We start from the raw sequence: 15,066 nt of genomic DNA on the forward strand, positions 1-15,066 counted from the left end.
TCGTTGCCCCAATCAGCGTGCTCATCTGCTCGCTTAACCCGGGTGCGGCTGCTGGGAGGGTATCATGAACGTCGTCGGATTTGCGCCACCGCTTCATCACGTTTCCAAATCAGAGGTGGTGTAGGAGAGCCTGATGAGAGGTAAGCTGAAAAGGGGCTCTTGATGCGGAGCAGTTGGGTTGTATTTTGGAGAACCCCTCATTTGCATTCAAAAAGTCGGGCGGACTGCAGGACAAAAGAAGGAGCGATTGGTGTCGGTTTTGCCAAATGCACATTTACACGTCTACGTAGAGGTACCACCTACCTACCTGGGCTCCTGCAGAGAAAGTGGGGCAAATGCCCTGTGAACAGACCTAGGTACACACTGAAAGGACACAGCCACAAAATGCAGGGCGTTTGGATGGTACCTAGGTACCTACCTCTAGTGGCAGTGAGCACTGCCCATGGTAGCTGCCTACAGGTAGTAGCAGACAGCTAAACCGGGCAACTGCGTGTTATCTACACCAATTTCAGTTGGGCAGGTACCTTAGGTATCGATGCCTTCAAAAGAACTGTTGGGTGGTTCTTCATTTAGCACGCGGCATCTCAGTTTCAGATCCGTCACCTCAACTGAGTTCTCGCTCATCCTCAGGTTTTCAACAACCTTCGCACATCCTACGTTCCTCTACCTACCTACCTACCTACCTAGGCGCAACACTCATCGCCAAAAACCCTCGCGCACACACCCAAGTACCTCAGGCAAATTCCAGTGGATTCACTCATCCACAGCCTTTTACCAAGCCACTTCAACCCCACAATTGATCTCCCCATTCAAGCGACTTCACCAACAATGGGAAAGAGAAGACTTCCCGCTCCCGCAACGCAGTCTGACAGAACACGCGGTGCATTATGGCCACATCTAAGCACACTCAAGCACTTCCGGGGCAAGAGCACCAACATCACACCCTCTACGTCCTCCCCATCGTCGACCCCATCGAAGGCCCCATCTCCTGGTGCGCAACAGACGCCAGATGCTCCAAAGCCCAAACTGGAGCCAGCAGGGCGCATCCGTCTCAGCGAGGCAGACGTCCTGAATGATCTCAGGACCCATAAAGGTTTCGGCATTCCATCGATTGCGCCAGGCCTTATGGTGACCGATTTGCCCAATTTTGACGATGTTACTCCGTATGGTGTGACGGAGCAAGTACAGGAAGAACTCTGGGAGTTGGAAGCCAAGAGGCTCGTCAAGGCTGTCACTCAAGAAGAGTCATTGCTCTTCGAAGGATCTGATGATATGGCCATTGATTCCAAGAAGTCATATGCAATTCTCGCTGTTCTCGCGGACCGGATGATGCAATGCTTGAATATTTCAACCTACGATGGAGAGAGCCTGTTGGCGCAGCATCACGAAAAACGTTGCGACCGGTCAAAAATGCAAAAATGCAAACTGCTTCTGAGCTACTTAACCAATATCGAAGACGACGTGACCGAAGCACAAAAGGATGACAATGTCAAGGTCAACGATGAAGACTTCTTCAAGTTCGTTGACTATTGCACGAGCGTCTCAGTCCGTCTTCTTTGCTCAGCAGTCGACGGACGCTATTTTCAGGCCAGTATCCTTGCGCAAATGGCCAGGTTCTGCACCAAAGTCAAGGTGCTTTCAGCTGATCTCAAAAAGTACGCCCAAATTTCCCTCGACAATGCTGAGGCTGACAGTGATATCCCGCTGCCCAGGCAACAGGGCATGCGTGGGCATCAAGGCGGACCTGATCTCTCCGAAGCCGGCATCCTTAACACCGGTGATATTGACCGGTTCATTTCACGATTGGAAGCGGGGAACGGGAATCAAATGGGGCTTCTGGAATCGGCGAGCAAGAAGAAGGCTCTTCGTTTTAAGTACTGTGAGAAGTGCGACACGTACCGACTCACCCTAACGAGGGTGCTCGAGCACATGATGATCCACCTGAGAGGAACCAGCCAACTCACGCAAACATTCCCAACCTCTTACGAGGTTACTCAGATGATCTACGAAACTGGGTTCGAGAGGTCACAGACCATGGTGTTTCAGGACGAGGAAAATAATTTTCTCGGAACATCTGACCCGGTAGTGGTAAATTACTGCCGGAATGGTATTCACCTTCTCAATCAGACTCTCAATCATTTGTTTGGCAACGGCATGATTTCAGAGTGTCCGCCTGACCCACCCAGTCCTCATCCAACAGTGTTGGATGACAATTCTTCCGTTGGCACAACAATATCATGGGACTATTCACCTGACAGAGATGGGGATCCTTTGCAAAAATTTCCTCCCACACCGGCGCAACCTCGACGACTTGCCAAAGTGGAATCAATGTCCAACATCATAACGATCATCGTGCCACTGCTGTTAGCAAATCCTTCCACTGGTTACTTCATCCAGAACTTCTTCAGGCTCATCTCCTTCAACAATTTTCTCGTTGCACGTTCGGTATCTACCTCTACCGCCGCCGCCGCCTACCAAACTCTGCAACCACAACCTGCACAGGAAAGCCCGTTCGAGCCCCACATGTACGGAAAGTACACCGCTTTCTTCTCGCTCACCACCGAGGAGTACCGCTGCAAACATCATGATAGTCCCGCAGATGCACCCAGGCCTTTGTCCAAAGCTTTGATGCGCCGCAAGAACCTTCACAGAGGGGACGAAGTTGGCGCCCTTCCCCGCGTGGACAGCATGGCGCGTGCGACCAACAATGGAAAAAACAGAAACAAGAAGAATACCCAACAGCACCCCCCTGTCGATGATGGAGACACATTCCAGCGCCGGATCGAAGCCCACCAGAGAGAGCTTGACCGCTATGGGAACAAGATGAAGTCGTGGGTTGCCGAAGAAAAGGGCATCATGGTCCAGTGCAAGGGCTACGTGGCGCTCACAATGCTTTTCTGTATCGTGCTTGTCAGTGGTGGCATCGCCGTTGGTGTCTCGGTTGGTCCCCGGATCAGTGCCGTGGATCCCTTCAACATCACGACGTACTGCTGGGTGCTGGCGGCCTTTATCGTGCTGGTCGCCAAGAGTGTCAGGGTTCACGATTGGCCGTGGAATGACTTTCTACACGGACGGGTCCTCTGCAAGAGTGTCTCTGAGCTATCCTCGGTTACCGGCATTGGCGACCAGCTCATCCTGGCCAAACTGTTGCAGGACGAATCTCTCTCTCGCTTGGAGACGCGAGGACCATTCAATGCAGTGTTCCGCAGGCGAAAAGGCGAAGGGTTTTCGATTGATCGACCGATAAGCATGTGGACGATGCTTTTGAGCGGGTTGATCATGATTGAGGTTGAGTCAGTTGGGGGTAAGTCACTGGTCTGTTTGGATCTTAGGAGGGGCACAGCCATCGAAAGAATTAGTAGCATGGCGGATTACCAAGAAGACGAGGAAAAGAGGTCGAAGTATATCCATTGCAGAAATATCCCGGGCAGGAAGGAGCTGGCTGATGAAGGCCACAGAGATCCCAACAAGCTGATTCTTGACCATGGGGATATCTTGTGGATCAGATCGCTGGGTTTCTATTCCAACAAGGACGCGATGTTCATCTAGGACTATTTGCAAGTTTTTCGCTACCTAAGTCAAAATCCGTTGGATACAATACAACTGAACTTCACACAAGCCAACTCACAAACGAGTAGGTACACATGTATCTGCCATGTAGAAAGGATTGGAGTCGTGCGACCAGAAAACAGCCCGACATAATGGCTTGCGCAGTCAGATCGGCCCACCTGACTCATCCGGCGTATAGCTTCCATGCAAACCAGTCCCTACTTCTTGCAAAAAAAGACCATAACCAAGCCCCCCCAAAAAAAAACCGAAAAGTGAAAAATGAAAGGCCTCAACTGGGATTCGAACCCAGGACCTCGCACATTGGTGTTGCTTGTCACAAGCAAGGGTATATCCCGAAGCGCGAATCATACCACTAGACCATTGAGGCAATTACGTGGTTTGTTGACAATAGCCGTTGACAACAGCTTTCAAGAACACCCAACGATTGACAATCTCTCAGTACCGCAGTATTGGCTACCTACCTACCTTACTTTACTTACAACTGAACCTTAACGAAGCATCACTACCCAGGTAGGTAGGTAGGTTTCTCATGCATAGCAGACTGACTACCGTAGCTACCGAGCATTGTAGGGAATTGAGGCTATTACAGCGTCTTGGCATTTCTTAGGTACCTCTACGTGACCTTGGCTTGGATTTGGAGTATTGGTGGAGATATTTTCTGTCTCCTGTCTCGTCGTCGTCGTCGTTTTCAATACGGTAGTAATATAATGGATGTTTTGGTTACAATGCCTTGCAAGGTCTTTACCCCGGTTCTGAAGCGTTAAAGATTGATCAAGCTGGTTGTTATTAGATATCTATCTAACGTGTTTATCTGTTCCGCATTACATCATCGCAAAAAAAGAAAGCTGTGCCTGCCTCCTTACTGTTTGTTTCATGTTCAGGGTTTCTTCGCCCACTATACTGAACGTGGTGATCACTCAAAGAGGTGCTTGTCGTAGGTTGACAATGAACAAGAATTTGGAGCTGTGCTTGCACATCCCTGTCATCGAATGGAAACATCAATACCTCTACACTGTGCAGTTTCACAAGATCATTACCAGATGAAGCACGCCTTTGCGACAATCACACGATTACATGTGTTTGAGAAACTTCAAGCATCGATAGCTAGTGACTCTTTCTCACCATGGGCGACGTTCAGCTATGTTGATTACTGCATACTGTGCACGATTCCAGTGACCGTATTGGTTTGATGTTAAACTATCCATACACTGTGGGTACCAAATTTACGGTAATAATCACATGTACACATCACATCATAGACACCTTTGAGACACTCGCTGATAAAGACACCATCAGCATATCCTTTGCACAGGCACTTGGACAAGACGCTTTCATGGAGGGATTTGGGTTTTGATTTGTTTTTTTTGTTTTGCTTAGGTTTTCTTGTTCCTATACACAGCGGCACCATGGCCGCGCATTCCTCCTCGCTACATGCATGCCTGCCAGCCAGCAGTTCCTCTTCTGGCTCCTGACTATTGGTCCTGATCATATCAACAACGTCCTTTACTGAGCCTCAAGATCGTTGCTCCTGTTGGTACAAGAGCGGCCCCTCTACAAGAACCAAAGGGGGTTCGCAAAATTGCCGAACACTCGCGAGAACACGCGGAAGAAGAAATTACCGGCTTTGAAAGGGAATCCGACCATGAAGTTGATGATACCAAATGTGCCTGATGAACAAAAATTATTAGTAAAGGGTTTTCAAATATAGTGAAAAAAAAATGATCGAAAGAATGCACACCTTGAGAGAGTCTTGACACCACGCCTTCCCGTTTCGTGTCCTTGGAGGGAGCGTAACGGTCCTTGAACCACGGATGAGCCATGATCTCGGCCGTGCTCACCCGATCCTCCGGCATCCACTTGAAGATGCTCCTAAGCAAATCCGAAAACACCTCAATGTCATCGAATTTCTTCGTAGGAAACTGGTCGTCGTCCATCTCATCCTCTTCCTCTGTCTGTTCCCAAGTATAACTTGGTAATTTTGTCTTGTCCCTCGCCCACTGAGCTTCAATAGCAGCCCCGCTGCGCTTTGTGTGCAGCGTTTCCAATCCTAACGACATTCTAGACCTGATCGGGTCCTCGTAGCCCGACTCTTTTTTGGCGTACTCCTTTTCCTCTTTCCACCGCTTGATCGAAAACGATAATGGGCTTAAGACTGACTTGCCCGTCTCCGGATCAGTCACCATGACGACATCCTGTAATGCAGTCCCATCTGGACCCCAAATTCCCTTGTACCACTCCCTGAATTCTGAGCGAAAGGGCTCTGGGATAGGACCCATGACCAGCTCCATGTTCTTGACCCCATATAACTTGTCGCTGGAGTCCGCAAAGGGGAAGTAGTCCAACACAAGCTCAGCAAGCGTGACGCCAAGAGACCAGACATCGCTCTTTGGTCCGAGCTTGACCAATGTTTTCTCTTTGCCCTCTTGGTTCTTGCCTGTGATTGCTTCCTCTGGTGGTGCGTAGCCCAGCGGGATTCCCGTTCCTTTGCCAGTTGGCTCGGTGACAGGATATGACACACCAAAATCGATGACGGCAACGCTTGGTGAACACCATCCTCCACGGATCAACTTGAACATGTCCGCCTGTCCGACCAAATACCGAGGAAGTTCTTTTGGCCATTCCTTCTCTTCTTCCTTGGCTCCGTCCTTGTTGTTCTTGTCGAGTGGGGTTCTGGTGAGTTTCGCCATCTGCACGCCTCCCAAAGCGTCCACCAGCTCTTCATCGCCCATTCTCTCTACTTCCTCGTTCAGGCAGAATAGAATGTTGGCTGGCCGGAAATCCCCGTGACATAGCCCCTTTTGGTGCAAGAAGTGCATGGCCTCAACAAGCTGGAAACACACATGTTTGACCAGATCCGTGACGTGTCCGTAGGTGGCACAGAATGACTCTAGGTTGGGACCAAGAAAGGGGGCGATGAGACAGAGGTGCGAGCCGTTGGGCTGGTAGGGGAGCCAGAAGTGCTCATAGGGCAAAGCGATGTGGTATTTTCGGAGGAGGTCTTGGGCGGTCTCATGAGCTCGGAGGGCATGAGGGAAGCACTGGGAGAGACCCTCTTCGTGGGAGACGGAGTGGGTGAGAAGTTGTAGGGCCTTGAAATCAGGACACGCCTTGGCCGCCTTTTCGGATGCATCAGCTGAAAGAATCTTGAGCGCTTTGGGTTTGCCGTCCTGAGTGTCGCGACAGAGCCAGACAGTGCCGAAGCCGCCGTGGCCGAGCTTGTGGAGGACACGAAAGCGGGAAGGGTCGGAGATAGGACCAAGGGTGTCGCCTAAGTGAACGGGGTGGAAGCCGCCAGGGCCATAGTCGCTCAGGGCTTCAATGGGACTAGTCATGTCGTCGTCGTGAATGTCGAAGTATTCAGGCTCTGATGAGTCGGACTTGGTGTCGTCGATATCTTGTTGAGCTTCACCCCCCACCTTGACATGATCCTCTTGCGGACACTCTCGAGGACAATCGTGGAAGACGGCGATGGAGGGGGAGCTGCTGTTCTTGGTGGGGGATGGCGCGGTAGGAGGGGGAGTCGGATCACTGGTTATGACATGCGTCTCCCTGTCGACCTCCATCTTTTTATCCTCCATTTTGTCGGTTGTCATGTCGTCGATGGTTTTGATGATGCTGCGCGCAACCTCTGTTGATTTGTCAAGAGATATACAAGGGAGGAAGTGATTGATTTGGCTTGTAGGAATAACCAACTTGAAGCGTCCGCAGTCACCAACTTGGGGGATATGCGATGGTGAAATTTCGGTCGCGACCTGAACACAAGGTTTGTTGCGTGAAGTGTTCAGTTGGTTTGGGGGACAAAGAACTGAACGAAGTGAAGCCGTGGCTTGCCGGGAAGCAAACCGTTTGCGCACTGTGGCTGGAGAGAGGCTCGAGAGGTACGTACCGTCCCAAGGGAATGAAGTCAATTCTTTGTCAAACCTTGGGAGGCAGGAACGTTCAATCCTTCAGCCAAAGCGTGATCATGTCCGTTACTCCTTCCTGTCCGTTGCCAGTGTGGTTTTGTCACGTAATCGATCCCACCAAATTTGCTGCGATTCCATGAAATCCACAACTTCCTTGTCCCCTCCTCTCCATCATCGAATGTGCCCGGCTTCATCCACAAACTCACATGAGCAATCGTCCAGTACATACAAATTGACAAACGTCAAACAACTTGTCAATTCTGATATAAACTGAAGTCTTCTTTTCCTTGAGACACTGTCAGGGAGCTAGTTCTCCGGTGTCATTTGCTTCTTCATTGTGGACCGATATTTCTTTCCTGTATCCCCGTATCGAATGCGTCTCTCGTTCCCCATCCACCATGAAACTTAAAGACAAAGCATCATTGCGCAGATGAAGAACCCCTCCCAGTCTGTCCACCATCGTCCGCCAGGTTGAGACACCATCCACACAGCCAGCTCTTTGATCCCCCATTCACCATGCCCTCGTGTCTGAGGTCTACGAGCCTTGATGGCTCAGGTTCGGCTCCAAGGTTCTAACCTTCAAGATCAGACTTGTTACCTGAGCAACACCAAGGTTTACCGTCATGACTTGCCATCCAGCATCATTCACTCCCATATTCGAGGTGAATGAACCACAGGTTCAAGGTCCTGGATTTCAAAATCAGACTTGTTACCCAGCCAACACCAAGCTTCACCTGAACCTATGCGTCCCAGGCCATTCACTCCGACAGTCCAAGTGAAACGATCACAGGTCTCAAGGTCCAGATATTCCATTTCTTCTGGTAGATAAAATGCGCCCTCGCACAATTCCTCTCCTCTTTTCTCCAACCACTTTCAGTCCTCCAGACACCAGTGTCCAACAACGACAACACAACGTAATCAGGGAACTTCAACCTTCAAGGAATTACAGACCAACCAGCACACAACCAGACAAGTAAGCTACCCAATATATTCCCCATCTCTATGTCTTCCAAGTCTAACTTTCCGTTCATAAGCAAAAGCAACAAGATGCCTCCCACCGGACCTTGGAGAACCAAAGACGGCAAAATCCCCGGCATGGAACGGCGGATTCCTAACCCCACCAGCCATATCCGATTTTATCCTGGAGATCAAATCGAAGGCAATGGCTTAGACCTCAACACCATTTTGAGAAAGAAGGCGGCTGCGGCAACGGCTCGCGACAAGTTTCAGAAGAATGCCGGCGGTAGAGGACCAGGTGTCTGGGGTCCCAGCTCCCGAGGACGGGGGCCCGCAGGCTCCAGAAGTAGCGACAACGCCAGAACGTTTGACCCGGCACAATTCGGCCTCGAGCGCGATGAGAATATTGTGTGGATTGAGGAGCCACGCAGGCGCTTCGCAAAGAACCAGCAGGGCAATGAAAACTTCGCCCAAGTTCAGACCATAATTCGCCAGCGATTGTCACTCCTCGGTCTCGACTACGCAGTAGTCCGTACCGGTCCTCACGAGGACCAAAACTTGCATGACGAACTGGGAACTGTTCGGAAACAGACCAACGTCATCACCGGGCGAGTCTCGAATGAGACTTTGCCAGCAGATCTTCATGTCACATTATATGCTGGCAGGAAGAATGGGATGAGGGGGGACGAGTTATATTTGCAAGGGCACATATACTTACAAAAGGTTCTTCGCGGGAACGGGGAGAACAAGGAAGAATATGACTACGAGTTTCTTTCTGACCCCTCCAAGAGAAAGTACGTTCTCTGGGGGGAAAGACCTCGTTCCGAGGAGTGGTGGCTCACACCCAACACCTACCCGGCGTCCTCGGGACCCGCGCCAGTACTCGGGCTTGCTGCGGGTACCACGGAAGACCTTGAGAAGGCAACAGCTAGCCTCAAGATCTGAGAGGCTGGAAGCTCTCTTTTTGCATTCCGGAGTGGTCTTTTCTTTCCAAATTGCCTGTTTCCTTCCTTCTTCCCTTCGGCGATACCCCGGCATTGTCTTGGCGTGTTCGATTCGACAGTATCGAGTTCAAAAAGAAACCGATGCCCCCGATGCCCCCAATTCCCCAAGCACGAACTCTCTTAGCATCACTGTTTACGGTATCATCAGCATCTCTTTTCTCAGCATCTGCAGCATTACCAGGACCATCATCACTATCATATCTACCTTTCCAACATTGCTTAGCGCTCTATTGTTCTCTGCTTTCTTCCTTTACTCGGCACTACATTGCGGAAAGCTTCTGCTTCGAACCAGGCGGGCGGTCTCAAAGACGCACTTCATCATGGCATGGAGGGGTTAATGATCAAGGGAATGGGCGCGTGGGGAGACTATGTCGGAATATCCAAGTGGCCTACCATGCATATCTTTATTATTGTTCCTTATTGTATCATCTCTGTGTGCTTGTGATTCTCTGTGTTCAGAAGCTTGGCTGTGTTTGTTCTCATTCCATAAGGAGTACGAGCTACCGTCGTTTAGTCGTCTGCTGTGAGATAATGCAACGTACGACACCCTTCTGTTAAATTCTTGTGTTAGTCGTGTTAGGGGTATATATAACTGGAAAATCGTACATTTATAGGACAATCATACCTGGTACCTACAACACCACCAACAGACTACGAACGTAGTCACTTTATATAGAAGCACCTAACTTTCAACATCAATCGACAACTCTAGTTCAGTCAGGGCCAGACTATCAGTCGACACGCCGCCTCGGCTACCTAACTTTCATAGCTTGGATTACGCAATTGTCCGCGCTGGGCCTCACGAGAGCGGCAATCAGCATGATGATATTGGTACCATTCTGAGGCACACCAACAAGGCCACCGGAAACGAACCAAAATCGACTACCAAAGATGACCTCCATTTACTCTACTCTGTATGCGGGGAGGAAAAATGGCCGGCGAGGGGGGAAACTTTAGGGCGTGTTCGTTACCGCAGTAAAAAGTTAGAGGGTATTCAGATTTGCAGGGTTCGGGTCGTAGTAAGCATACTGGCTTACTGAACTGCGCAGTGTTCGGTAAATCGCAGTAAAAATGGTTAATTTTCATGTAGGTCGCTGCAACCACCTGCAACCATCTGCACTTTCTCCAAATCGTCGATTCGACCAATCAGAGGGCTTGAATCTTCTCAATTCTTAACCGTTTTCCTTACTGCACTACGGCTCAAAATCGAGCTGTAGTGCAGTAAAGAACGTAGTCAAGAACTACCTATAGCGCTTCACCCCTATAATATAGAGCTTAACTTGCCGCACCGTCCCTAATGTCCTCGCGCACCCTATTTTAACTTCCCCGCACCCCTTTTTCCCCACATGCTAACCGATGACAGCTGACATGTAAAGTCCCGCGTTTTGTATAGTAAAACCCACTTTTAGAATGTTATGTAACATTTAACGAAATGTTAATAAAATTCAACGATTTTAATATATAATATTTTCTAGCATAGTTAAAGCTATATTTTATTGCTATACAATTATATACCCTTAACCCGACCACCGCTATACCTACCAAATCGATTACGCTTAATTGAGTAATTAATAGTGAAGCGTTCGTATTGTAATTAATATTAATTACTAACTGCTTTATAGTATTATAATTATTTCAATCCTTATTTGTAGCTAATTTCTATACCGCCGCGAATAATAACGAGAATTAGCTAGAGCTTCCCCGAATTAACAAACTAGTATAATCAATCGATAAAAATAATAAACTTTTTCGTATTAATTTTATAGAAGAATAGGCGCTTATTAAAGCGGTCTACGATTTTTATTACCGCTATCGTATAAGGTTAATAAAGTAGCAATTTTATATTTACAATAGTAAATTCGTCTTTAGCTAACTATAATATAAATATACTAAATATTATAATTACTCTATCCCTAAAGAAATTGCCCGCCTTTGTTATAACTCTAAGAAGATTGCGTACGATTGCCTATTTAAATTTAAATTCAAATATATATCCGGCAATAGCGAGAATTTCTATATTATTACCCCTATAAATTTCGAATACCGCGGTTACCCTCCAATTACCTCTATAATTACTTTTATTAAAGTCCGTCTCGCTATTATAAACGCTTAAGTAGAATATATTTATAATTTTCTCGCCCAATAGGAACTCTCAATCCGTACTATTAAATAGCTCGCCGAACGTAAGTATTTAAAGCTTTTATTTATTACTAAAAACTATTCTAATATATATTTCCGTACTTATAAAGAGTAATAAATTAGCTATACTAATATCCAAAATTTTATATAATTAATAAAAAAGGAGGTAGAACTTAGCGACGATAACCAGTTAATTATTTATACTAACATTAACTTTAATAATAATAATAGTACTATATTTCACTTAGTATTTTAAGTATTTAAAGAATAAGAATCTTTATAATAGCAATATCCCTACGTATTAATAATTAATATTACTTATAAGACTAATAAATTCTATAAGCCGCTAATTATAAACGTTATTATTACGTCTATATATACTACTATTCCTATTTTTCAATATCTTATTAATAACGAGAAAAAGGAGGAGGGATTTAAATAGTACTTCGAATAACTACGGAGGGCAATAGAGGAATTAGAGATCCTATTACTTAAAATCTTCATTATAAATAGAGACGTATAGTTTATTACTACTTTATAGTCTATATTCCCTAATCAATAGCAATAGCGTTATATATAGTATTTTAATAATAACGTTATTACTATTATTAAAAAATATTAGTAGAGGGATAAGGTAAAAGAGGGTAGTTATTAAAAGTGTAATTTATAATGCAATAGAAGTAGAGGGAGAGGGAAAGGGAGAAGTGCCCGTTAAGGTAGGCGTAATTTATAGTCTTTCACCCAATTAACCCCCCAATTTCCTTTATAATCTCCCTTATAGTCTATAAGGGGTGTAGCACAGTTGGCACAAATACTAGCCTCAATTAATCGATAAAGTTCTACGAAGAAGAAAAGAGGGTAAAAGAGCGCCCTCTGGGCGGGCATGGCCAGCTATCCTTTTTAAGGGACGTACGCGCGTACGGGCCACTGGAGTACCGCAGCGGCAAGCGACCTAATTGGTTGTATCAACTGCCGGCCGGTTGAGATTCGGATTGGCGAGACTATTAGTGTCATAGGATTAGCCGTGACTGCCTTGCATACGCACGGCTCCTGCTATGGGCAGTTGAGCCTCGTGTTGTACTATTGCTGCCATTGGCCAATAGTATATCACGTGCGTATGCACGTGCGACTGGTCTGAGCTCTGGGTATGGCCTTCGTGCCTTACCCTATATCGCCAGACCTGCGCACACCTCTCTTTCCCTCTCTTCGTACAACTACGCATATCCAACCTACCCCCTACCTTTGGCCTTGCCCCGTGATAATTAGTTACTCTAATTACGGGTAGTAAGCCCTATAATATTAGCCCCCTCCTCCCCTCTAATTAAAAGACTACTTATAAGCTTATATTCCGTTATATATACCCCTAAAATTAGACGATAAGCCTCCTCCTTACTATTATTTATATTATATTCGAATAATCTATATCTTTCAAATCGCTCCCTCTCTCTCCCTCTTCCTCCTTTCTCCTTCTTTAACGAAATTATAACCCTTTATTATAAATATCCTTATACTGCCGTTTCTCTATTGCCCTACTTTTTACCTTATCTCTCTCTTTCTTACTCCTTTATTACTTTCGCTCCCTTACTACTTCCCTATATTTTATTCTATCGTTTATTTTATTCTTACTCTATTTTCGTACTAATATATCGGTAGTATTCGTTTAAAATATTTAATATTCCTAATTAGCCTAATTTCAATTAATTTGTTTAATTCTAATAATTCTAATAATTCTTATAATAGTAATAGTAGTAAGGCTCTTCCCCCGCCTTACTTACGATTCCTACTCTAGCTCCTAAGAAGCTTAAGATCCCTAAGCCGGTTTAAACCCGGCTTAGTATAATTATAATCGGTATTAGTAAAACTATTACCGATAATACAATTTCGGCCCTCGTTACTAAAGTAATTAAACTTTAGCCTAATTAATATATTTATTACTTTTTTTATAAATATAATTATATTGCTACTCCTATAGGCAATTTAGCTATTATTTATTTACTTTATTAGTATAGTAAAGTAGTTTACAAATTAACTCTAATTTAGGTTTAGGACGCCTTCGCGGCCTAATATACCGTTAGTTATATTTCTAGTCCCTAGTAAATTATTTTCTTAATTACTTTTAAAGCGCTATTTAATTTCTTTTTCTTAAAAGAAAAAGGCTTTATTCCCTTATAAATTATTTATTTTACCCGTTCCGTATTTTAAATTTAATTTCTATAGCAGCTCTTAAGGTAGAGTTAATATTAAGGCGGCCGTCGCCCGCCCGCCGAATCCTACTATTGAGCCCGGCGAATCTAATATTAATTCTTCGTTAGGAATTTAATTAATTGAATTTTAGAAGAAGATAGCTACTTTAGAATTTAATATAGATTAAGTAAAGTAAGTAGTAGACCCCCCTATTATAAAATTAATAAATAAGTTTATTAATTAGTATAATAAAGAGTTCGAAGAGAAGAAGAAGAAGAAGAAAGAGGTAGTTACTATTATTATTATTAAATCCTCTACCCCGGTGGCCGGCCCTTCCGGTACTTAATTTAAATATTATTTTTTAATTTATAAGAAGGATAATACTCCTAGTAAACGCCCTTATATTAATACCCCCGCTATTACTACCCCTCGTAAATTCGAATAATAGGATGCTCTAGTCCTTTAATTACCCCTCGGGGTCTATCCTTCGGACGGTATTCGATTACTCCCCTTACTACTACCTAATATATACTTAGAGAATATTTACCCTTATAATATATACAAACCTATATTTAAGAATCTTACTAGTAGTAAAAGGGAGGATATTAATTCTTTTAATATAGACGGCGCTATAAGGGATTTATTAAATAATAATATTATAAAAGATATTTAGTATTTTAAAATAGTTTTAGGCTTAACCCGAATAAAATTTTTATTTAGTATAATATTATTTAAGAATTTTTAACTTTATTTCTTAGTAGTAATTCTGTAATTAATTTTATATTATCTATTAGTAAATTTATAGTCCTATATATTATTAGGCGGGTACTTCTTAATATAATAATTAAAGGGTCCGTTATTTATTATCGTTAAACTATATTTAGCTTCGAACCGGTTTAACGCCGCCGTTTCTAAGAATTCCTATAATAATTCTTAAATTAAATCCTAATACTTTTTCTACTTTATTAGGACTTCTTTAACTATTCCTTTATATCTTTTTATAATATTAGTATATAAAATCTCTTCGATTTAAAATTTTAATTCTCTTTCAACTTTAATAGTAAGTAGCTAATTATTAATAAATCTTTAACTTAGGAGGGGATTAATAGTAGTTCGACGGAGAAAATTAATATAGAAGATATTATAAATAATTCGGGGAAGGCTAAAAAGTTCTACTACGTACGGAGAGAGGACCTTAGAAACTATATATTTCGTATATAATTAATTAAATTTCTTCTTTAGGCAGTCTATTATATAGTTCTTTAAATTAAATTAAATTTTATTTTTAATTTAGAAACGTTCAGCCG

The 15,066-nt window shown here is 44.6% G+C and overlaps 3 protein-coding genes and 1 non-coding gene across 4 annotated transcripts; 2 read left to right on the forward strand and 2 right to left on the reverse strand.

Annotated features, from left to right (window-relative positions):
• Positions 1-589: 589 nt before the first annotated feature.
• On the forward strand, positions 590-3,618 carry NCU09188 (hypothetical protein). Its single transcript, XM_954005.3, has one exon. It carries the CDS (start codon positions 829-831, stop codon positions 3,547-3,549), a length of 2,721 nt encoding a protein of 906 aa, XP_959098.1. The 5' UTR covers positions 590-828; the 3' UTR covers positions 3,550-3,618.
• A 216-nt stretch (positions 3,619-3,834) lies between these two features.
• Positions 3,835-3,937, reverse strand: NCU15217. The gene has a single exon. It is a non-coding gene; the product is annotated as a tRNA-Pro (tRNA).
• A 976-nt stretch (positions 3,938-4,913) lies between these two features.
• Positions 4,914-7,148, reverse strand: stk-54 (serine/threonine protein kinase-54; the record flags this gene model as incomplete). The annotated part of the gene is made up of 2 exons (XM_954006.2): positions 4,914-5,237; positions 5,309-7,148. The coding sequence occupies 2 exons, from the start codon at positions 7,146-7,148 to the stop codon at positions 5,122-5,124; spliced, it is 1,956 nt and encodes a 651-aa protein (XP_959099.1). The 3' UTR covers positions 4,914-5,121.
• A 1,374-nt stretch (positions 7,149-8,522) lies between these two features.
• Positions 8,523-9,854, forward strand: NCU09190 (hypothetical protein; the record flags this gene model as incomplete). The annotated part of the gene is made up of 1 exon (XM_954007.2): positions 8,523-9,854. One exon carries the CDS (start codon positions 8,523-8,525, stop codon positions 9,375-9,377), a length of 855 nt encoding a protein of 284 aa, XP_959100.1. The 3' UTR covers positions 9,378-9,854.
• Between the last annotated feature and the right edge of the window lie 5,212 nt (positions 9,855-15,066).

This window comes from Neurospora crassa, linkage group III, assembly GCF_000182925.2.
Source record: "Neurospora crassa OR74A linkage group III, whole genome shotgun sequence".
NCBI classification, from domain to species: domain Eukaryota; kingdom Fungi; phylum Ascomycota; class Sordariomycetes; order Sordariales; family Sordariaceae; genus Neurospora; species Neurospora crassa.

Excerpts from the sequence above, each read along its gene's own strand:
- NCU09188 (XM_954005.3), top strand. The coding sequence starts at position 829 with ATGGGAAAGAGAAGACTTCCCGCTCCCGCAACGCAGTCTGACAGAACA.